This window comes from Aspergillus flavus, chromosome 1 (genome assembly GCF_009017415.1).
Source record: "Aspergillus flavus chromosome 1, complete sequence".
NCBI classification, from domain to species: Eukaryota; Fungi; Ascomycota; class Eurotiomycetes; order Eurotiales; family Aspergillaceae; genus Aspergillus; species Aspergillus flavus.
In genome coordinates this window covers 3,603,213-3,623,992 of record NC_092406.1, presented here as the reverse complement: position 1 = coordinate 3,623,992, position 20,780 = coordinate 3,603,213, and the positions used below count along the sequence as shown (strand labels likewise).

Here is a 20,780-nt window from a genome sequence, read left to right as displayed (position 1 = left end):
GTAATCCTGGAGCCAGCCGTAGTCATGTCGTACACAATCGAATAACGGAAATAAGCAAAGAGCCACGTCTAGAGTGTAGTGATCCATGTTTCCACAAATCAGCACATGTAAACACGAAGGGAGGAAATTAACAGGAAATCGACAGGATACAACAATTTTGGCTGTAGTGAGTGAACAGGGTCCACGCTGTCTGAAAGCTTAGCTTGAGCTTAGTCGACGAAGAGGTGCAAAGGCCGCGCCTCGATGGCGGTTACACTGGGGTGTTGGTGGGACCCTGGATTAGGAACGTTGCTGCCTTTCTCTATACGGTCAGCCAATCTACGAATGCTTACATCCTCCAGAAGGTGCAGATTTGCCTACGTCCAAATGTCAACTCCCTCTTTGTTGCTGTGCAACAATTTCCAGGTCTACATGCCAACCACATCCTTCCACTTTTCTTTCTCTCCGTTCCCCGCCATTGCTCCTGACTGGGAGCTGTCACTTCTACTGAAATCGGCCTCCGTTGTTAAACAGTCTAGTCTTCCACCGTGGACAGACAGTGTCAGCCATGTGTTTTTCGCGAGTTCGTCTACTCCTTCTCTTCCTTCTAGCGTCGCTCCTGCTCTTCCTCACGTCGCCATTGGCCACTCAACTCCGTCTGCTCCTCCAAATGCCCTTCATCTGGCAAAAGTCCGCAGCCGACTCCATTATCTCACATGACCGCGACGGCTTCGATGTCACTTTTCGCGGCTACGAGAGCGAACAACCTCCCTCAGAACTTCACCATCCGTCCCCAATCCCCGCAATACTCCACCACGTCCACCTCGGAGACACAGCCCTCCGACCGGAATGGCTAGTCGCTCGAGAAGAATGTCTAAGAATACATCCCGGATGGAAAACACACATCTGGGACGACAAAACAGCCACTCAATTCGTGCGCGACCACTTCCCCGATCTCCAGGAAACCTGGAACAACTACCCATACCTAGTGCAGAAGGTAGATGCACTGCGCTATATGATCCTATACATACACGGAGGTGCGCCCCCTTCCCAAACATGACTGACACACAACAAATTGTAAACGGGACTGACTTTTTGCGCGCCACGCGCATTGCCATCACAGGTGCGATCTTGGACCTTGATCTCGTTTGTAAGCGATCTCTCGAACCATTGCGCAGGTTTGATTTCGTCGCGCCTGCTGCTTATCCGGCTGGGTTTTCTATCGGCATGCTTCTTTCTAGTCCGGGGAACTTGTTTGTTCGAGATTTGATTGATAATTTACCCCGGTTTAAGAGACGGTGGTTGCTTTTGCCGTATGTTACGGTTATGTTTAGTACCGGGTGTCATTATGCGTCGTGAGTTCTTTTTTCTTTCTGTTTCTGTTTTTGTGTCTTGGGGATTCGGTTGTATGGTATGCTAAGTGGTGTGCTGTATAGGACGATATATACCACCCAGCCAAACCGAACATCTCTCCGTATCTTGTCCGGCCCCCCTGACCATCCGAATATGCATATGCTAAATGGATTCGTGGATACCCCGCTCTTCCGACATTTGGGGACGTCGTCATGGCATGCCAATGATGCGCTTTTTGTGCGGCTGGTTGAGGGCCTCGGAGGACGAGTGTTATATTGTATTCTCTCTGCGGTTATAGTGGGTGGATGTGTGGTGCTTTCGCGGTCTATCGCGGCCCGACGACGTTCTGTGAGATTCGCAAGGTCAACGTTACCATCTAAGGTTTTTGAAAAGGTCGTTTGATTATTTGTACTCTTTTGGGTCTTGTTGTTTATTCTTATTCTATTGTCTTGAATACTGTCTGTACTATGAGGAACGACCGAGCTTCGCGGGATGTACATACAGTATCCACATATGAGCCTGGTAATCCACGTAGCGCATACTCAATTCACAGTATGTGTTATATCCAATCTCACCGTCTTCTCAGACAATCCTCCTCAGATCATTAACCCACATATACCGACTAATCAACAAATAAAAAACCCGATCAAAAGAATACTGACTCCCATGTTGACTAAACGCCCCTCGCGCCTGGAAATACATCTGCCAGTCACTGACCAACAGCGCCTTATCCCCATAGGGATCCTGGATCTTACTACTCTTTCCATTCCCAACTTTCACTACTTCATATTCCCGTGAGGGAGATACAATCGCCTGCAGAATGCGTCCTGAAAAGGACATCGACGTCGGAATTAAATCGGCTAGACCGGCGTATTTTCGTAGAAGGAATTTGGTCTGTAGTGCGTACGCTGGTGGGCCTTGTGGGGTTTTGGATATGTATTTACTAGATCACTGTTAGTTGGGGTATACTATTCTTATGGCAAAATCTAAAAGGGGAAAGTAAAAAGGAAGAAGAACAAACCTAACACCAGCACTAACGGCCCGATGATTAACATGTCCAGATATACCCCCGTCGTCGAACGTAATAATCTATTCAATATAAGTTAAGACCGCGATAACTCTTCAGATCTAGAAAGTCAAAATAGACCCACCAAATCAATATTCCATTTCTTAACATACTCCCCCACAAGCTCCTCGATCAAATCCTCCCTCCACCATTTCTGCGGATTATCCTGCAGCTCATAGTGATCCAGGTTCACGCATCGCTCGGGTTTAATCCCGAGTTCGGCACAGCTGCGTTGGAGTTCGCTGTGGCGGATGTCGCCGATGCCTTCGTAGTTACCTGTTTTTTTTGCTTGTCAGATGGTCATATGTTTCTGGGTTGATGGATAGGCAAGGATTATAGTAGTATAGAATCAAGAGAATGAACACAAACCAGACGAAAGCGCCAACAAACCCCGGGTTACGGTCGCATCATCATTACGATAGAGAATACTCGGACTGAAGAAGAGGGTCTCATCGTCTGGGTGCGCGGTGACGAGGAGGATATTCTTGGCGGTGCGGAATGCGCTGGGGACGAGACGGGGATCATTGGCGAGGTAGTAGGCCAGGAGATGGTAGAGGAATAGTGGCGCAATGAGGAAGACGGTGAGGAAGGTGAGAGCGAGTGTCACGGGTCTTCTCCAGATGCGCTGGATTAGGTGTGTGATGAGGTGCAGCATTGGGCCATTGGTTTGTTGTGCTGTATGTATGGATGGTGTTAGTGACTTTGAGGCTGGGAAGTTGTTCATGTGTGGATGATTAGAATTGATATTAATACGGTATTGTATTCCGTGGTTATTATTCTGCCTAGTTTGGATTGGCGTCTTACTGTACTGTCTTACTGGATCCAGTGTCTCATTACAACCATCATGCTGCCTTCAATAACCCGGGTCTTATGGTTCGCTATTGCAAATGGTCCAATAAACCATTAATAACTCTATTATCCACCAGGGAGATTCTTCCCAGTAGGACTGGAGATTCCGCCCTGCGCATACGCAAGTGGCCTCATTGATGCGTGTCTGTCAGAACCAAAGGGGCATGACCGTGTATTAAGAGAAGCAAGGCCCTCTCCGGGCTCTCCAAATCACGAGAAATAGGGCGATCGATAAGATCAAGGTTGCAGGTAAGCTTACTATTACTGCCATTGACGAGACTGATATTAGTGATGCCGGCTTGTCTTCTTGAAAGCAGCCACAAAATTGACGGCCCTTATGCGATCACAGACGTCAGAAGAATAAACCGGTTCAATTAGCGAGGATCAATTATAGTCCTCATCTAAGAGGCTGAGAGCTTACTACTAGTGGTGCTTGGTCATGTCGATATTTCACTATGTTGCAATTGTTCCAGACCGATATCGCAAGCGGAACCAATTGACGGGCCGATAAAGTAATGGGCCGTCCCGCAAGCTGACCCCATTGTGGATGCCTCGGCGTTGACTCATCGTAGACCCTAGTCAATTTGGTTCCCCATAAAAAGTACCGCCCCTCGTGTTCCAAATTTTGTCACTATCAGACAATCAATCCACCATGGAGCATCTCAAACAAACATTTGCCCAATGTCAACAAGAAGGCCGTCCAGCGCTGGTCACGTATGTGACGGCCGGATTCCCCACGGCGGAGGAAACCCCGGACATCATGCTGGGCATGCAGGCCGGAGGAGCCGGTGAGTCATGTTAGCCCCATCTTTCGAATTGACGATCCTGATGAATGGTGTAGACATTATTGAGCTGGGTCTCCCATTCACCGACCCTATCGCAGATGGTCCTACCATCCAGAAATCGAATCTGAAGGCCCTCAAAAATGGGGTCACCATTACCTCCATGTTGGAGATGGTGCGGGAGGCCCGCCGGAAAGGACTCAAGACCCCCGTCCTCTTCATGGGCTATTACAACCCCCTTTTACGCTATGGGGAGTCCCAAATCCTGGCCGATTGCAAGGATGCCGGAGTCAATGGTTTCATTATTGTTGATTTGCCACCAGAAGACGCGATTCGCTTCCGCAATGGCTGTACCAAGATGGGGTACGTACTACCCTCTGGAATAGGGAAGTTTCAAGTGATAGGTTTATTGACTCCATTGACAGTCTCTCCTACGTCCCATTGATCGCTCCTTCCACTACAGAAGAGCGCATGAAGGCTCTCTGCAGTATGGCGGATTCTTTCATTTATCTTGTGTCCCGTATGGGCGTCACCGGTGCTACGGGGACCCTCAACACAGAGCTTCCGGCGCTCATCCAGCGCGTCAAGAGCCTCTCCGGCAATGTCCCCGTCGCAGTTGGATTTGGAATCAGCACGCGGGAGCATTTTCTAAGCGTGACCTCCATCGCCGACGGTGCTGTCATTGGTAGTCAAGTGATCAACATCCTGGCTGACGCCCCAGCCGGGCAGGCCGCTCAGGCAGTTGAGGACTACTGTTCAAAGATCACACAAAGGAAAGTCTCTGCAGATGCATCGACTACAATCAGCGGGACAACCGAAGCAAAGGCGGTCGCCCTAACCGATGACGCAGAGGCAGCCGTGGCCGATGGACCAGGACGGTTCGGTATTTTCGGTGGTCAATATGCCCCCGAGGCCCTGACAACGTGTCTCGCTGAACTCGAGGCCGGTTTCCAGGCAGCTCTCGATGACCCGACCTTTTGGGAGGAATATCGGTCGTACTATCCTTACATGGGCCGTCCATCGAGCCTTCACCAAGCGACACGCCTGACTGAGCACGTCGGTGGTGCAAACATCTGGCTAAAACGGGAAGACCTGAACCACACCGGATCTCACAAGATTAATAATGCCTTGGGTCAGATACTCATCGCTCGTCGGTTAGGTAAGACGGAGATTATCGCTGAAACGGGCGCCGGTCAACATGGTGTCGCGACTGCCACCGTATGTGCTAAATTTGGCATGAAATGTACTATCTACATGGGTGCGGAGGATGTCCGTCGACAGGCCTTGAATGTATTCCGGATCCGCTTGCTAGGCGCCACGGTGATCCCCGTCGAATCGGGATCGCGTACCCTCCGTGATGCCGTAAATGAAGCCTTCCGCGCGTGGATTGTCCGTCTGGATACCACCCACTATATTATCGGGTCTGCCATTGGGCCCCATCCCTTCCCTACTATGGTCAGGACTTTCCAGAGTGTGATCGGTAATGAAACCAAGGCTCAGATGCAAGAGCTGGGCAAGAGTCCGGATGCCGTTGTTGCCTGTGTTGGTGGAGGATCTAATTCTGTTGGCATGTTCTACCCCTTTTCCAAGGATCTCTCTGTCCAGCTGGTTGGTGTAGAAGCCGCCGGAGATGGGTTAGACACGGACCGACACTCCGCCACACTGACTGGAGGCTCTGTAGGCGTGCTGCATGGCGTTCGCACATATATCCTACAGGACGAGCACGGCCAGATCTCCGACACTCATTCCATTTCCGCCGGGCTGGATTACCCCGGAGTTGGACCGGAACTGGCCCACTGGAAGGAAAGTAAGCGGGCAACATTTCTGTCCGCTACTGATGCCCAGGCCTTTGAGGGCTTCCGCCTCCTGAGCCAGTTGGAAGGCATTATCCCTGCGTTGGAAACTTCTCACGCTGTGTGGGGTGCTATTCAGACAGCCAAAAAGCTGGGACCTGGCAAGGACCTCGTCTTGTGTTTGAGTGGTCGCGGAGATAAGGACGTGCAGAGCGTGGCTGATGGATTGCCCACGATTGGACCCCAGATTGGATGGGACTTACGGTTCTAAAAATGTGATTCTCACTCTGCACGTATAAAAGTTTTATTAGCCTAAAAGGTTAGATACCTCGATAAATAGAATGATGATACGCCATAACTTCGACGATTTGCGTAGTATAAACTAGTTTCAATCCTCTGATATTTCCCATAGCCTCAACAGTGTGGAGGCCTCCCCGGGGTATAAGGCGTCCATCGATGAGTTTAGTGGTATCCTGGTCGAAAACTTTCTCCTTTGCTGTATGTGATAGGAGGTTCTTTGGGTTGCTTTCCATACTAAAGCTATTGTCAACTTATATATAATCTGCATACCAATCCTTTCTGTTTTTGTTGTTTTTACGACAAAGGGCTTTACCGTGTCACCTGAATATATATATGCCTCACGACCAGACCACAAACTATATATAAGGTAGTTACGACGACAACTCAAATAACGCAGCCCTAATAGCGAAGCACTAGAGAGACTGTTACTGGCAACAAAAAGGAACATATATTTGAGATACATTAAAAATCTGGAGGTAAAAAAATCTCCCCGACTGGGAGTCGAACCCAGGTCTCCCGCGCTTGTTCTCGTATGAGATGACAAGCGGAAATCATGACCGTTAGACCATCGAGGATAAGTCATTGGAAAGAAGCTTGATAAAACGCTTTATAAAGCAAAACGTACGACTTTATCGCCAATATACCGGGAAAATCCAATGAACTCAGCTATCACAATGGCTATACTCCCTAGTATATTTGCTAAAAGCTAACATAGGACTGAACATGCTGCATGGTAGATCCTTAAAAGACCTATCCAGGATGTTTGCCGTTATACCTTTTCGATTGTAGGCTTTTCGAGGGGTGTCTACGGCGAGGTCGACATTACAATGTATATTGACGCCAGAGTTGACTTCTACCTTCACTTAAGAAAACGGATTTCCATCACACAGAAGGGTGATTTGCCCCCATAGCAGCACACCTGGGGATGGGTAAATACAGAATAATGTCCTACGGATCTAATATCATGAATTCTCGGCCCAAGTGCCTTCACTAGAAGCGTCAATCTTAATTCGCTCCAATGAACGCAGTCCAAAGACAAACGTCCCTAAGGCGGCAGCTGGCAATGGCGTTCCATTCGCGAGTTTCCCGTGGTAATCTCCGTGTGTGATACAGACCTCTCAGTAAGTGACACGGTGAGTCCTGTGAAGAAAGGTAGATTACTTAAAACAATCCAGTGTCTGCGGTGTTTCCTAAGCCGCGTAATCGTCAATCTATCTCAGATTCTGATGCTCTTCGGGTGGAATTGCTGGCCCGGGCTTTTACAGTGCAGCGGAGGAAAGTGACTAGTTGAACCCTATACTAACACAATGGTGTAGCAGCTAGGTGTGGTAGCGATTCTATTTTTATTGCTTCACAGTACGGAGTACGGAGTTCCATCAAAGCAAGTGTGCCACTACCTTACAAAGATTTGTGGCTTGGTAGTGGCATTTTGCAGAAGCAGATACTGCTTTGAAGTCTGTGATGAAGATGATACCAGACCAATGCCCTAACGGGTCTATTGATCTACAATTCTAAGTTACACTAGCGGGCTAGTCTTGAGGCCAGTCTTTGGCCTTAGTTACCTGACTTTCTCACTCGGAGCCATACTACTTTCGGAGAAAACGACGAGATTCACTCATGTAACTCACATCGCCCCTAGAAGAGCGAAAATACTGTACTCCCTGAAAAGATGGTTGATTCAATGTCCCGATAGTAGCCCCTACTTTTGTGACATGAAAACTCTACCCCGTACCTTGTATATGCTTATTCGGGATTCGACTCCACACCAGCTGGCAAGCACGCCAACTGCCGTCACAGAGGACCGGCGTGTCAGACAAAATTAGCGATATGACAGAGGGAGAGTACCTGTTCCTCCGTGCATAAATCTAAATCCATGCCAAACGCCCTTAGACCTCAGCTTTCCACCTATCCGATCATCTCTCTTCGACGATCCTTACTCTTCTCTGCAATAAATCCGAAACAGCCATTACTTCAGCATCGGTCCGTCAACCTCGGATCCAATAGTCCAGACCTCAAGTCCAGAAATTAGGCTAACCCATTGCCTTGCTTGTTGGCACTGGCAATTTGGAATGAGATTCCAGAGGCTTAGCGGAGGCTTGAGCGGATCTGATAAGAAGTTAGCATAAAATTAATGCTAACTTAGCGTTCATTTGATTATGGACACTTTGCCTAAAGGGTGGCGGGAAGTCAATTCAATTCGATTGTTTCATTGTTGAGCTAATAGTGGAGACATATAGCTGACGACGACTGTGCCTTTATACTCAATTGTATGGATGTGATGGCGCTTTTGAGACATTTTGTGCCGCATACCTCTTAAAATGGTTTGCTACTATATCACGTTTATTTAGTGAAGATTTAGAAACACACTATGGAGCAGAGGGTGTAATTTTCGGTAGCAATGAGGCAATACTTGGGGGTTTAAGGGAGGTTCCAGGGTAGCACAACCTTGCTAGAACAGAGTTCATAGGTAATGAACCGGTTATCCAGAAGATCCACAAGACTATAGGCTATATGTGCCGAATCAAGGTCACTAAGCTCGGTACCGGCATTAGAAGCGACATATTATACCAGGGGACTGAGTCAGGGCTATTGGAGGGACGGCTCCGGCCTCAAGGCTCAGGCAGCCGTCCGTGCGTGATTTTTCCGCATTTCCTGTGCGTCGTCAATCCAATTCCATTCAATCTACTTCTGACTCCCAACGCCATCTTATTTCCATCACTCGGAATTCCCGACTCCATACGCGCCTTCTCCCTCCAATAACGGTCGCAGGATCCAGTCCCGACCGTTTCTAGGCCAGAACAGCCCGTTTCATAACCGCTATGTCGGTTTTCTTCGACACTCTGGACAGGATTTAGCCAGCACCTACTGTCGGGCCATCAGCCACATTAGTCCAGTGGCTGCTTCAGGATGGAGCCGTTGATCGTCGGGACTACGTACTCTTAGTTGGGATTAACTTCGGTTACTAGCGCCAAGAAACTCTCCAGTGCCGACTTCGCACCACATGGTCTGACGTGGACGCGACCAAGATGATTTCGGATATGCTGGCGCTTGTGCTGTCCCACACCCCTTTCCAGGGGCTCAAACAGAGGTCGTCTTAAGTTTTGGTCGGTTGCACCAATAGGGATAATTCGATGGCCCGTTAAACCTTGCGGTGGATTATAATGTCGATCTAAGCTGCAGTCCATTGGTTTGTCAATGTGATTGGTTGTCAATTGTCGCTTGGTGGGTCTATTCTTCATGGACACAACGATCTCCGTCTCGAATTCCATGAGAGGAAACGCTGTAGGTTAGGGTTGGCTGGCCCAGTGCAAAGGCGTGGCTCTCATGCTTCCGGATGGCTCCAAAGATCACGTCATGAGCTGGAGAATTAGATGTCGATTTGGGCAGGATGGTGTGCGATTTCATCATTGCCCCCGTATCTCAGACCCTTCTTTTCAGGGTACACTCAGGGTATACGCAGGGTATACTCAAGCTGGACCCTGTGGGAGTATTCTTGGATCTTATTCCAACATCGACTGGAAAACTGGCACTCATAAAAACAAGGCGGCCATTGCGGCCTGACTACACTCTTAGGGCTACAGGCAATTTTATCCGAACGTGCCCCAGGCCATGGAGAAGAAATCCCATTCGGGGAATGATACACAGGACTCAACCTGATTCTGATATGGTTCCATGATGTTCCACCTCTCAATATTAGGTTTGGCGTGCCTGAAAGCGAACCCGTGTAGTCCAAGCTTGTGATCGACCTCCACCTTTGATGAGGTGCTCCTGGCTAACCGCTCTTCATCAGTTTTTTCAAGCTCTCGGCATTCTGATGCCCCCCGATTATCGAGTTTATAAAGACCTTCAACTCTCCCATGGATTTCGATCTTTCTTCATGACCAACCTCATCAGCTTTCGTTAAGTGAATCTGGCATTCCTTAAAAGCACTCCTTTGAAAACCTATCTTATACTTTAATTACTTTCATTCTTTAACAACTATCCAAAATGAAGTTCTCCAACGCTGCTGCTCTTGGCCTTGTGGGCTGTGCCCTTGCCTTGCCCAAGCACATCGAGAGCGGCGACGGCCAGTCTCTCCCTAACTTCCCATTCGGCACTCCGTCTGAGGGCCAGCCCCAGGAGGGCGGCGAGGGTAGTTTCCCCTTCCCTGGCCCTAGCGGTACATTCCCATCCGGCTTTCCCACTCCCTCCGGCGGTGCTGGCTTCCCTGTTCCCAGCGGGCAGCCTGATTTCCCCGCTCCCTCCGGCGGAGCAGGATTCCCTGACCAGTCATTCGACAAGCGGTACGAAGGTGAAGGCTTCCCCTTCCCCGTCCCCTCCGGCTTCCCCACCGGCATTCCATCGGGCTTCCCAATCCCCTCCGGGTTTCCTACCGGCTTTCCTACCGGCTTTCCATCGGGTATCCCATCCGGCTTCCCCATTCCCTCCGGCTTCCCAATTCCCTCGGGATCGCCATCCAGCGGCTGGCCCTTCGGAGGCTGGCCCTTCGGCGGCTTCGAAAAGCGACAAGCCCAGGGCACCGACGAGGGCAACGACAACGAGGGTGAAGGCGACGACTCATCCTTCCCCGCTCCATCCGGCTTCCCTACCCCCAGCGGTCCGGTTCCTTCTGGCGCTACTCCCAGCGGTTTCCCCGGTGGTCACCACGGTGAGGGCCATCACGGCGAGGGCCACCACGGCGGTAAGGGTCACCATGGCGGTAAGGGTCACCATGGCGAGGGTCACGGCCCTAAGCCTACTGGAACCTTGCCTTCCGGTTTCCCTCAGCCTTCTGGTGGCGAAGGTCCTCGTCCCACTCCGTCTGGGTCTTTCCCTGCGCCTAGTGGTGGGGCGTTTCCTTTCTTTGCTTAGGTGATTGATCTCTCTCTTCGCTCTCTTTCTCTCTCTGAGTGAGTGTTAGAGGTAAGGGTTGAACTTGGGTTTTGGGGCTGAGTTGGGTGTGAATGGGATTGTGGAATGTGGAATGAGGTGGTGGTTTGTGATAGGGGCTGGTAGATGTGTGTCTTGTATGTAGGGGTTGCAATGAAGATGTGTATGGTGGATTGTGTGTTTCTTGTTTGTGAACTGTAGGGTATATCTGTTGTATGGGCTATTCGTTGATGTACTCTACTGCGTAGAGGTGCATTTGATGCACTTGTAAGCTACTATTCTACCAGAAGCGTTCAATAAATACAGCGCGTAGAGGAATAGCAATATGTGCAGAAAACCTAAGCTTAAACTTTGCATTCAATACCCAGAAACAACTTCCCTTAAGTCCAACTAAAAAAACCCAACATCAATGCTATATCAATTTGGCCGTGCTCTAGACACCAAGATTACTATCTGGGACATAACAACCTACGTAAACACGTCCGTCGCATACCTCTCCTCAGTCTTCAAACTATCCAAATACTCCTCAGCAGCCACGTCCTCGTCCCCATCGGAGCCATTCTCCAGCACCTCGCGACATCTCTCAATGAACATATCTTTGAATACCTGGCGGATACCCTGCCCGACACTCATTCCGCCACACACATAGATGCGTGCTCCCTGGTCAATCAACTCAAGTAACTCGTTACGATCCTCAAACAGCAAATCCTGAACATGACGTCTCTGCGATCTATCAGTCGGCCGACTATACGCCCATCGGACATCAACAGCACCCTGGCGAGTCCATTCGTCTAGCTCACTCGCATGAATATCATCTTTGCCCTTTGTGCGGCAGCCGATGTATAATATAGCTCTTGCTGGTTTACCTATCTCGGGATGGTCATCGTCGGAAAGTAGTTCGGTGCGTCGTCCGCGGTTCCTTTCCGCGCGATCCATGATGAAACCGCGGAAAGGGGCTAGACCGCTTCCTGCGCATGCCATTATCATCGGTGTTTCCTCTTTCAAGGGGGGTTTGAAGCCTTTGTTGTTCGAGGCGCGGATGGAAATTTGAACGCGGTCTCCCGCTTGAAGTTCGGAGAGGTATGTGGATGCGACTCCTACGAATCGTTTGTTTTCTGTTGATAGGTGGGGTGAGTTTAGCACTGAGAATGTGATAGTGCAGTCGGATTGGCTGGCTAGTGGGGATGATGAGATTGAGTATTGGCGCACTCGCAAGGGGGGTAGCATTTCGAGGAAAGTGCTCAGTGGTAGGTTGATGGAAGGATGGCGTATGAGAATGTCGAGGGGGCTTAGGCGGTTGTTGATGACTTCTTCAGTGAAGCGGTTAGGGCTGGAGGCGAGTGACTGTAGTTCTGCTTGAGCGTCTGTATCTGTGGTAGCTGCGTCTGCGATGGTGATTAGGTCTCGTTTGGATGCTGGTTGGGATAGCTCCACGTATGTTGAAAAGAGCTCGAAGGCGGAGATGGGTGTCTCTAGGGGCATGTTCGTGATGCCATCTGAAGCATGCGACGGCTTCCTGACTGTAAGCATAGAGTCCCACGATATGTTAAAACGACGGATTGCGCGGCAGACAACATGAGCTGGGTTTACAGGTAGTACGATGAGATAATCTCCACATTGGTAGGTTGTATCTGGTGGTAGTTTGAATCGTAGCATTCTCTTGGCGGGCACGTCGGGTGTTGTGAGTAGTTTGTTTTCGAGCACGTATCCTTCCTGCAACTGAAGGCCCAATGTGGAAGCTCGCATGCTCGAACTAACGTCAACATGTAAGGCAGACTTGGATTGTACGTCTCCCTCGGATGATGCACGGCCAAACTTCAAATTGATGGCCGGCCAGAGAATGAGCTCGCTCCAGGTATCGAAATCAGAGAACATGTCTGAATTGGCTGCATCAGCCATACCCATGTCACATAAGCGGGTTCCGCCGTGCTTCTCTATAAGATCATTGGTAGCTTTGGGAATACGTAGAAACGTGGCTGACCAGTCATCTGATAGTCCCGGCTCATTAGCAAATACACAGTCAAGAGCAACTGCATGACAACTATCAAGCGGAGAAGGATAGCTCACGATGGCCACATCCGAATACAGAATAATTAACTCCATCCAGCTCAGCTTTCTTTAGCCCGTTCAGCCATTCGAAGAAATGGGCAGCGTTATCAGGAGGCTGCCCCTCGTACGTTGCGGTAATGAAGATGACAGGGTTGTCTCTGGGAATGTTCTCCATGGCTGAGTTCAGACTTTCGACCCTGGTTGCAAAACCGTATCCCATAGAGTCCTTAGCTAGCCTTCGAGCCAGAGCTTCACAGGTACCAGTATTACTACCAAAGAATATATGCATAGGCCTCAAATGAAAACGTAAATCTGTGTTAGGTTTATACTCCCCATTGAGTATCTGAGGAGCACGAGACAAAAGATCGCCACCGCTGTTCAAGACGCTCGCTAGCTTGGCTGCATCTAGACCTCTTCGAAGCGTTGCCTTCATTTGGAAGCCGTCAGGCTTGATTGATAGTGACTGCTTGATTCGAAGATCATAGCTGGGATTCTCCATCTCAAAATTGAGATTTTGCAGCAACATGGCCACCACAAGCAACATCTCTTGCCAAGCAAATGGGCGGCCGATGCATCCTCTCATACCGTTTCCAAACGGCTTCCACGCATTCTTAGGGAGGTCTTCAAAGTTTTTATCCAGCATTCTCTCTGGCTTGAACTCCTCTGCATCATCACCAAAGACCTTCGGATCCCGATGTACCTTTCCCATGATAAGAACCACAGGCTCATCGTTGTTTAAAGCATACTTGCCCTTCCCTAAAGTTACTGGATCTTCATGGTTTTTAGTAGGGTGGGGATGAAAAGCGATTAAAGGAACTGGAGCCTGAAGCCGCAGTGTCTCTCTCAGTGAGGCTGCAATGTAGGGCAATTTTGACAAATCCTCCACTATAATCTTTCGTTGACCGACTACCGTGTCGACTTCTTCCTGTGCTCTCTGGTATGCATGCGGGTTCTTAAGCAAATAGTAGAAAAGGAATGTCAGTGTGGCAGATGTCGTCTCATGTCCTATGCGAAAGGTCAGTAATTAGGGTAACAAACCCACACACACCCCCTTACCTGCGACAAGGAATGTTATCATATTGTTGATGATTGAGTCGTCGCTGAGATGCTGGCCAGTCTGGAGGTCTTGACCAAGGATAAGGGCATTAAGAAGGTCCTTCTTGTCTATTGGATTATTTCTCCGTGCATCGACTAGTTCCTGAGACAACGTTCGCAGAAGACTGATATCACTCCAGTATTTTTTATTTTCCCTCGTAGGCAGGTTGTTAAGAAGTGTCGAACGGAAAGTCCTATCTGAGGATCCCTGTAGCAACGTAGCCACTGCCTTGATAAAAGGATGCAAATCTTCACTGTAAAAAGAATTGAACCTAGTTCCCATGGAACAGAGCGCGATAGTGTCCAGCGTTAAGCGAGTGAAGTCATCATTGGCCATTATGGTCGCAGAAGACCCCTGCCGTGCCCATTTCAGAGCAAGCTGGCTTGCAATGTCGTACATGTCTATATGTCGTCAAGCTTCCGATTATCAGGTAGTGTTTGGCACAGTGGAAAAACACACCTTCATACATAGCTCGAATCATCAACGGTCCAAAAGCAGGAACCAGGACGCGATGTGCAATTGCCCAGTTATCCTCTCCAGGATAATCTGCAGTAAACAGACCATCTTGAACGCCGTTTCGAATCTCTCTCAATCCAGCGGTCACAACCTTGGTGAATCGTTCCTCATCGCAAATTTCGTCGACGAGTTCGTAAGTGCTTATGAACACTCTTGAGGCTCCGGCGAGGTTCAGCCGAAAGATTGGACCTTATAATGCGTATAATTAGCGGTGCCGAAAGATATGCTTGATATAATGGGACTGAACAGAGCTACGGCAACCAAAGCAGTAGAATGCGTGCTTGTTGGGATATACCATATGTTTCCGCCAGCCGCTGAAAGCTTTTCTCCGGTGCCTCTGAATCAACATCCAGAATGTTTCCCAACAGAGGAAGGCCTCGGGGCTCTGGAATTGGAATGAGGTTCGTCTCTTCCATGGCGAGTCAGACAGAAATTATGTCAATCTTTAGTATCTCGGGACGAAGGATTGGTGACAGCTAACTAAATGTATCACTCCGAGCTTCCCATGTGAGCACTGCCGGTATACGACTCTGTTAAGCCAGGACAACTGATTGAAAGGCAATCGGTGTCTATCAGGGCGAACAGGTAAGATCTCGGAAACCAAGGGCGGACATATGGGATCATGCTAAGCATTGGGAAGAATGTCTTAGAATTCTTTTTATGAATCAACCATGGACAGCTGAGCCACCCATAGGATGCGGGCTCTTCTCAGCATTACCGTTTGACAAGGTATGTAGAGCCCCGGCAGATGATGGTTTTGCTTACTTTGTCTGCTCTATGTGTTTTATGTGGCGCCGAAGAGAAGCACCACAGCACAGAATTGGGCTGATCCAAAGTATATTGTCTTCAAGAAAAGGGGCGTCTTCTGTTGTACAATTGTTGAAGCATTACTTCTCCTGGGTAACCGGATATGTTTCACCCCGGTTCCTGCCAGAAGGATGTTTGCTATCTCGGTCATATATGTACCTGCATTTTATAGCTGTCTTTTGCAGCAATTATAAATTATGTTGACCGCATTACACGTGGCGTTGTCATTGAGGATCAGGTGTGTTTCACCGTTGAATCCATCATCATCCTCACAGGAAATAGTCGGCTTGATACATGACGAGCGGAACGAAGATACTCCGCGATCTTTCTTCTCTATACGGAGTCTTTCGCCCATTGGACGCAAGATGATTTCCCCGCTAGTCATGCGACAAGATACTGCGTGATTCCAGCGAGACGACTTGGAAATTGTTTATTCTGTGCGCATATTGATAAGCCAGCGGCATATCTTTTAGCACAGTACACTGTGTTTGGTGAACGAGACAAAGTATTCATTAGTTGTTTCCTGCTCGATGTACCTACAGACAAGCAGTAGAATTCGGAGACCGTGCTCGGCGGAGATAGAAAATAGCCGAATGGTGATAGCGTCGAAATGGTATATTATTCGACCACCGCTCGGTCACATTCGCACAATGCCGAGGTGAGCACCAGGCAGAAATTGAGTCACGGAGTTGTGCCGTTCTTCCGAACAAGACCACGTATAAATATAATGGATGGGTCGAAGTATCACGAGTGATAAGTATTGACAAAGCATGTGACTGGCCCTTCAGGCAACGTGACTTATAATACGAACATTTTCCCAGCTCTGACAATACTCGATTATAATGAATCGAGTACTCAATTCATCCAGGCACGTGACTAGAATATCTGCGAAATTGAGTATTATGACAACCAACAACACCCTCGGTGGTACTTCGGCCAATTACTCGATTGAATCTGCCACCATTGATCGGACCACCTTCACGTCGAAAGATACGGTGGAGTACGTATGGAAAGGCCTGGGTCTTCCTGAGGAGACTCTTCGATCTCTTCACATAGATGGGAATGAGCTAGGTCTTCCCTCATCGTTCAAGATAGCAGATCTTGCTCAAGCAACAATTAGTCTTTCCGCATTGCTTGCAGCTCAAATTCATGCCCTTCGCAATTCCATGCCAACTCCGATGGTAACAGTCCCTCGGCGGCATGCCGTGATCGAATTCAAGTCGGAGAGGCTTTATTCGTTTCCTGGTCAGTCTTTACCCGATACATGGGGTCCTCTGAGTGGACTGCACAAATCCTTGGACGGATATGTGCGAGTGCACGATTCCTTTACCAACCATCACAACGGTGCGACGGCTCTTGTAGGATGCTCACCGGATGTCGATCGCGCTGAGTTTGCTTCCAAAATCGCGTCGTGGCGCTCGGTGGACCTAGAATCTGCTGCATTTGAGGCTGGTGTAGTGATCTCTGCCCTTCGCAGCTACTCAGAATGGGACGCCCTCCCGCAGGCGCGCGCAATTGCCGACTTTCCTATTCTCCTCCGGAAGATCGGGGATGCCCCTGTTGGCCTTCCGCAGGAGATACGTGCAGCAAATGCTGACAAATCTCTCCGAGGCCTTCGTGTGCTGGAGTTCTCTCGGGTGATTGCCGCGCCGTTATCTGGGAGAACATTGGCTGCTCACGGTGCTGACGTTCTCTGGGTGACCAGTCCAAATCTTCCTGACCTTCCGGTCTTGGACCGTGACCTTGGTCGTGGGAAAAGGACAGTGCAGCTTGATTTGCTGACACAGGAGGGTCGTGAGGATCTCACCCGGCTCCTTGAGGACGCTCACGTCGTCATTCAAGGATATAGACCTGGTAGTCTGGCTTCCCGCGGTCTCTCACCCGATGTACTTGCTCGGCGGTTCTCGCATCGCGGTATCATCTGCGCCAATCTCTCTGCCTACGGACCTTCTGGTCCATGGTCAGACAAACGTGGGTTTGACTCACTAGTCCAAACATGCTCTGGCATGAATGTGTCCGAAGCGGAACATTACGGTGCTGGGGAGCCTGCACGACCAATGCCATGCCAAGCTTTAGACCATGCAGCAGGCTACTTCCTTGCGTCAGGTGTCCAAGCTGCTCTGTACAAGCAGGCTACAGAGGGCGGTTCTTGGGAGGTTAATGTTTCCCTGGCTGGGGTAATGAAATATCTGCGATCGCTTGGGCAGTTCACCGGCAGAGACGGTTTCCAGTCACAGGACTATACGTGCACTGCCGATGTACCTTCGGAATATCTGGAGACAAGGCCAACAGGCTTCGGTGAAATGACCGCTGTGCGTCATTCCGCCTCGATACAAGGGGTCGAGGTTGGATGGGATATCATGCCAAAGCCCTTGGGTTCGGATGAGAAGAAGTGGCTATAGGCCGTCGGCTATACATCCAGATCAGCTCATGTACAATACCCCTTTGTCCCCGCTCTTGGTTCATAAAGTAGATCACCTTCCCTTGTGCAACTTTGTATACAAACCAAAGAATATCCTCAGTCCTTGAGTTCAATGCTGTGTACAACTGATGATTGTCATCGTTAATTCGTAAGACGACTCGAGAGTTTTTCGGTCAAGCTTAATCTTTGCAGTCAAAGAACGCCTATCAGCTCTGGATTGGCAAAGATGTGGTTATCCAACAGAAACATATGGGAGAGCATAGGCGGTGAGTTTGAAAGCTTGGCTATAGATGCCATACACCATCTAATGGGAAAAGTAGAGGAGGCTGCGAAATTGGATATACAATGCAGATTGGTATATACAATCAAAGAAAGTGTCCAGTTGTAAACACAATACAAAAAGTTAGTAAATGGTATATATATAGACATAAATTGGAAGAATAGGGAAGAGGATTGTGAGGCAAATCATGAGCCCAATATGCTCTACCAAAACGACGCCAAAACCCCGAGATTGAAAACCAACCCACGCAACTTTGGCCAGCAAAGCCGGCGCGAGATCATTTCGCTCGACCTCTGCTGCGACGTGCAAGGACGCAACATAACAGATCCTTGTGCAGGTGGCGTAGCAGAAGACATCCGAAAAGCATTCTTTGTTTCGTTTTCATCATCAACGCAGGGATAGTGTTGTCGTATCCCTAGGTATCTCTGACGAAGTTTTGGCTAGTTCACAGGTTGATAACCTTTGTTTCCCCATTCGCTTGCTTTCCACGTGGTTTGCAGATTGTTCATCTCATTTCGTTCAGTGTTCCACTTGGCGTCATCAAGGGCGTATTCGAGACGTCCCTTCTTACGCTGCCTGACGAAGTAAAGAGCGGCTCCGGCGATAAGAAGAACTCCAGCAGCTGCGGCACCGCAGTAAACACCGGTCTTAGCGGCAGTTGGTAGGTCTGCCCATTTCTCTGCCAGAGACTTCTCTGGCTCCTTGTTCAGTTCGTCCACGGTGGTGGAGTTACCCCTTATTTCAATGTTAGTACCAGGTAATAGACGCAGCATATAAGTCTCAAATTCAGGGGAAAGACTTACTCGACAACCTTAATGCTTTCCCAGGAACCAGAGTGATCTGTGTAGTTGTACTCTTTTCCAGTGTGGAAGTCATGCACACGCACGTTCTTAACAACCATGGTGTAAGGGCCGGCATTATAATCGACCTCACCTCCAGCCCATTCAATCGTTCCCTGCGCGTTCTTGGGATCACCGGCAGGCCAGATACCAAAACGAATGTTGCTAGGTGTTTGTGGATAGTTCTTGCCATCCAGGGCATCTTCAGGCTTCAGCGTGCGGACCAGATTGCCGTCGATCCACCACTCGAGCTTCTCCTGAGTCCAGTAGGTGGTGTAGTTGTGGAATTCTGTATCAGCGTTCTCCACATAGTGGAAGCCACCACGGTTAAACGAGGTGTCGTTGCCTTTGCCGAAGTAGTTAGATTGGACCTCAGAGGTATTGTAGCCGATCCACTCCCAGTCGATCTCGTCTAGATCGGCTGATTGAAGCACCACACTGCTGACGATACCGCCGCCCTTCGCCATCTTGACGTGGGACTCGACAATACCGAAGAAGATAAAGAAGGTCGACTGCATCGTTGGCGAATCTAATTTCTTTTTGATGGAGAATTCCGCGCCGGTATCTTTCCAGTCCACTTGGCCGTTCGTAACCGACCAAATCTTGTCGTCCATGGTCTCATTGAAGACCCAAGAGTGATTAGTACCCAGAGCCGGCGCTGCAGGACAGGTTTCATTGAGAGGGTTACAGTCGGTCCATGTCTGAGCGGTCACCGAACAGACGAAGGCCATCAACAGGGCCAGTACATTGAAGAGCGACATGGTGGAAAGGTACAGTTAGACTTGGAAACCCCTCCCGTTCCTCGAAATGATTGTGGATGATGTATAAAACAGAGTGGAACACGCAAAAGCTAAAACCCCGGATTCAAGTCGACGAGTTGTTTCGGCTCAGATAAGGAGGGAAAGGGTGGTCGGTAATGCGACGAACAATCGGTTCTGAGATAAAAGAGTGACAATATCCGAAATAAGGACTGGATGTGCGATCACGTCGCACGAGGAATTGATGTCCACCCGGGAGAAGGAATGGAAAGAGAACGACGAACGGTGGGAATAGGAGGGGAACGACAGGAGAGGGTTGGAAGAACAATCATGGCGGCGATTTCCATTGCTTTAATTAAACCGGGTAATTATTATTAGCGTCCTTTTTCTTTGCCATCTTTTCTATGGTTGGCACTGGCCAAGCTGTGTTCTGTATCCATTTTTTTTCTTTTTCTCCTTCCATCTGCAGCAATACCACTAATTTGGTGGTTCCAATTGTTAAGGGGTAAGTTTGAGCAGTCCAAAACTGGGAATCTATCGGTCTTGGATGCGCACACTAATGCCGAGGGTGGCTAGTTCAACTGGTCGGCTAGCCTGATGTGGTAAGTAGCTTAGGGTCCCTGTCCCTCAAACTAACCGCATCTGAACTAGCTGTGCGCCGGCCCTTAAAAGGTCAAACAAATCTGGGGCTATCACCGCCAATCACACAATTTCTGCAGGGGTCCTGATAAGGCCCTTGAAACTTGATCTGGAAAACCCACGGAAACGCATTATGAAGTGCTACGATTGGTACCAGTAGAGGACCCCTTACCAAGGGGATCTTTCTGTCATATACGTGATACGTGGGGGAACTCGGGATGAATACGTCTCGATCATAACAAGTTGGGGTACGGTTACAAAAGCAGATCAGATCATCCATTTTAATTTTTTTTTCTGGAGTACAATAAACCGGGTGCCACAGTTGCCCGAAATACCCTTCCGAGTTCAAACCCCCTGAACCACAGCAAATGAAAATGCAAGAG

The 20,780-nt window shown here is 49.2% G+C and overlaps 8 protein-coding genes and 1 non-coding gene across 9 annotated transcripts; 4 read left to right on the top strand and 5 right to left on the bottom strand.

Annotated features, from left to right (window-relative positions):
- Positions 1 to 256: 256 nt before the first annotated feature.
- F9C07_1095006 (glycosyl transferase) lies at positions 257 to 1,824 on the top strand. The gene is made up of 3 exons (XM_041284033.2): positions 257 to 1,016; positions 1,103 to 1,334; positions 1,416 to 1,824. The coding sequence occupies exons 1-3, from the start codon at positions 548 to 550 to the stop codon at positions 1,732 to 1,734; spliced, it is 1,020 nt and encodes a 339-aa protein (XP_041140653.2). The 5' UTR covers positions 257 to 547; the 3' UTR covers positions 1,735 to 1,824.
- A 90-nt stretch (positions 1,825 to 1,914) lies between these two features.
- On the bottom strand, positions 1,915 to 3,053 carry F9C07_1331 (putative glycan biosynthesis protein; the record flags this gene model as incomplete). Its single annotated transcript, XM_071507975.1, has 4 exons — positions 1,915 to 2,275; positions 2,354 to 2,421; positions 2,484 to 2,674; positions 2,768 to 3,053. 4 exons carry the CDS (start codon positions 3,051 to 3,053, stop codon positions 1,915 to 1,917), a joined length of 906 nt encoding a protein of 301 aa, XP_071365833.1.
- Positions 3,054 to 3,652: 599 nt separating this feature from the next.
- Positions 3,653 to 6,118, top strand: F9C07_1095009 (tryptophan synthase beta chain). The gene is made up of 3 exons (XM_041288261.2): positions 3,653 to 4,035; positions 4,089 to 4,392; positions 4,455 to 6,118. The coding sequence occupies exons 1-3, from the start codon at positions 3,900 to 3,902 to the stop codon at positions 6,091 to 6,093; spliced, it is 2,079 nt and encodes a 692-aa protein (XP_041140655.1). The 5' UTR covers positions 3,653 to 3,899; the 3' UTR covers positions 6,094 to 6,118.
- Positions 6,119 to 6,123: 5 nt separating this feature from the next.
- On the bottom strand, positions 6,124 to 6,596 carry F9C07_2138951 (uncharacterized protein). The gene has a single exon (XM_071509159.1). It carries the CDS (start codon positions 6,583 to 6,585, stop codon positions 6,211 to 6,213), a length of 375 nt encoding a protein of 124 aa, XP_071365832.1. The 5' UTR covers positions 6,586 to 6,596; the 3' UTR covers positions 6,124 to 6,210.
- A 12-nt stretch (positions 6,597 to 6,608) lies between these two features.
- Positions 6,609 to 6,697, bottom strand: F9C07_t49. Its single transcript has one exon. It is a non-coding gene; the product is annotated as a tRNA-Asp (tRNA).
- Positions 6,698 to 10,109: 3,412 nt separating this feature from the next.
- F9C07_1329 (extracellular proline-glycine rich protein) lies at positions 10,110 to 10,973 on the top strand (the record flags this gene model as incomplete). Its single annotated transcript, XM_041284039.1, has 1 exon — positions 10,110 to 10,973. One exon carries the CDS (start codon positions 10,110 to 10,112, stop codon positions 10,971 to 10,973), a length of 864 nt encoding a protein of 287 aa, XP_041140656.1.
- A 486-nt stretch (positions 10,974 to 11,459) lies between these two features.
- On the bottom strand, positions 11,460 to 15,068 carry F9C07_1328 (putative P450 family fatty acid hydroxylase; the record flags this gene model as incomplete). Its single annotated transcript, XM_041288258.1, has 5 exons — positions 11,460 to 12,979; positions 13,059 to 14,045; positions 14,097 to 14,537; positions 14,596 to 14,841; positions 14,948 to 15,068. The coding sequence occupies 5 exons, from the start codon at positions 15,066 to 15,068 to the stop codon at positions 11,460 to 11,462; spliced, it is 3,315 nt and encodes a 1,104-aa protein (XP_041140657.1).
- Positions 15,069 to 15,982: 914 nt separating this feature from the next.
- On the top strand, positions 15,983 to 18,411 carry F9C07_1092618 (putative acyl-CoA transferases/carnitine dehydratase). The gene has a single exon (XM_041284034.2). The coding sequence runs from the start codon at positions 16,302 to 16,304 to the stop codon at positions 17,859 to 17,861; it is 1,560 nt and encodes a 519-aa protein (XP_041140658.2). The 5' UTR covers positions 15,983 to 16,301; the 3' UTR covers positions 17,862 to 18,411.
- Positions 18,412 to 18,601: 190 nt separating this feature from the next.
- On the bottom strand, positions 18,602 to 19,761 carry F9C07_1327 (concanavalin A-like lectin/glucanase domain-containing protein; the record flags this gene model as incomplete). Its single annotated transcript, XM_041288259.1, has 2 exons — positions 18,602 to 18,896; positions 18,965 to 19,761. The coding sequence occupies 2 exons, from the start codon at positions 19,759 to 19,761 to the stop codon at positions 18,602 to 18,604; spliced, it is 1,092 nt and encodes a 363-aa protein (XP_041140659.1).
- Between the last annotated feature and the right edge of the window lie 1,019 nt (positions 19,762 to 20,780).

Coding starts and splice junctions, on each gene's coding strand:
- F9C07_1095006 (XM_041284033.2), top strand. CDS start 548: ATGTGTTTTTCGCGAGTTCGTCTACTCCTTCTCTTCCTTCTAGCGTCG. Junction 1,017..1,102: donor GATCCTATACATACACGGAG/GTGCGCCCCCTT, acceptor TTGCCATCACAG/GTGCGATCTTGGACCTTGAT. Junction 1,335..1,415: donor ACCGGGTGTCATTATGCGTC/GTGAGTTCTTTT, acceptor TGTGCTGTATAG/GACGATATATACCACCCAGC.
- F9C07_2138951 (XM_071509159.1), bottom strand. CDS start 6,585: ATGTATCTCAAATATATGTTCCTTTTTGTTGCCAGTAACAGTCTCTCT.
- F9C07_1092618 (XM_041284034.2), top strand. CDS start 16,302: ATGAATCGAGTACTCAATTCATCCAGGCACGTGACTAGAATATCTGCG.
- F9C07_1095009 (XM_041288261.2), top strand. CDS start 3,900: ATGGAGCATCTCAAACAAACATTTGCCCAATGTCAACAAGAAGGCCGT. Junction 4,036..4,088: donor CATGCAGGCCGGAGGAGCCG/GTGAGTCATGTT, acceptor TGAATGGTGTAG/ACATTATTGAGCTGGGTCTC. Junction 4,393..4,454: donor AATGGCTGTACCAAGATGGG/GTACGTACTACC, acceptor CTCCATTGACAG/TCTCTCCTACGTCCCATTGA.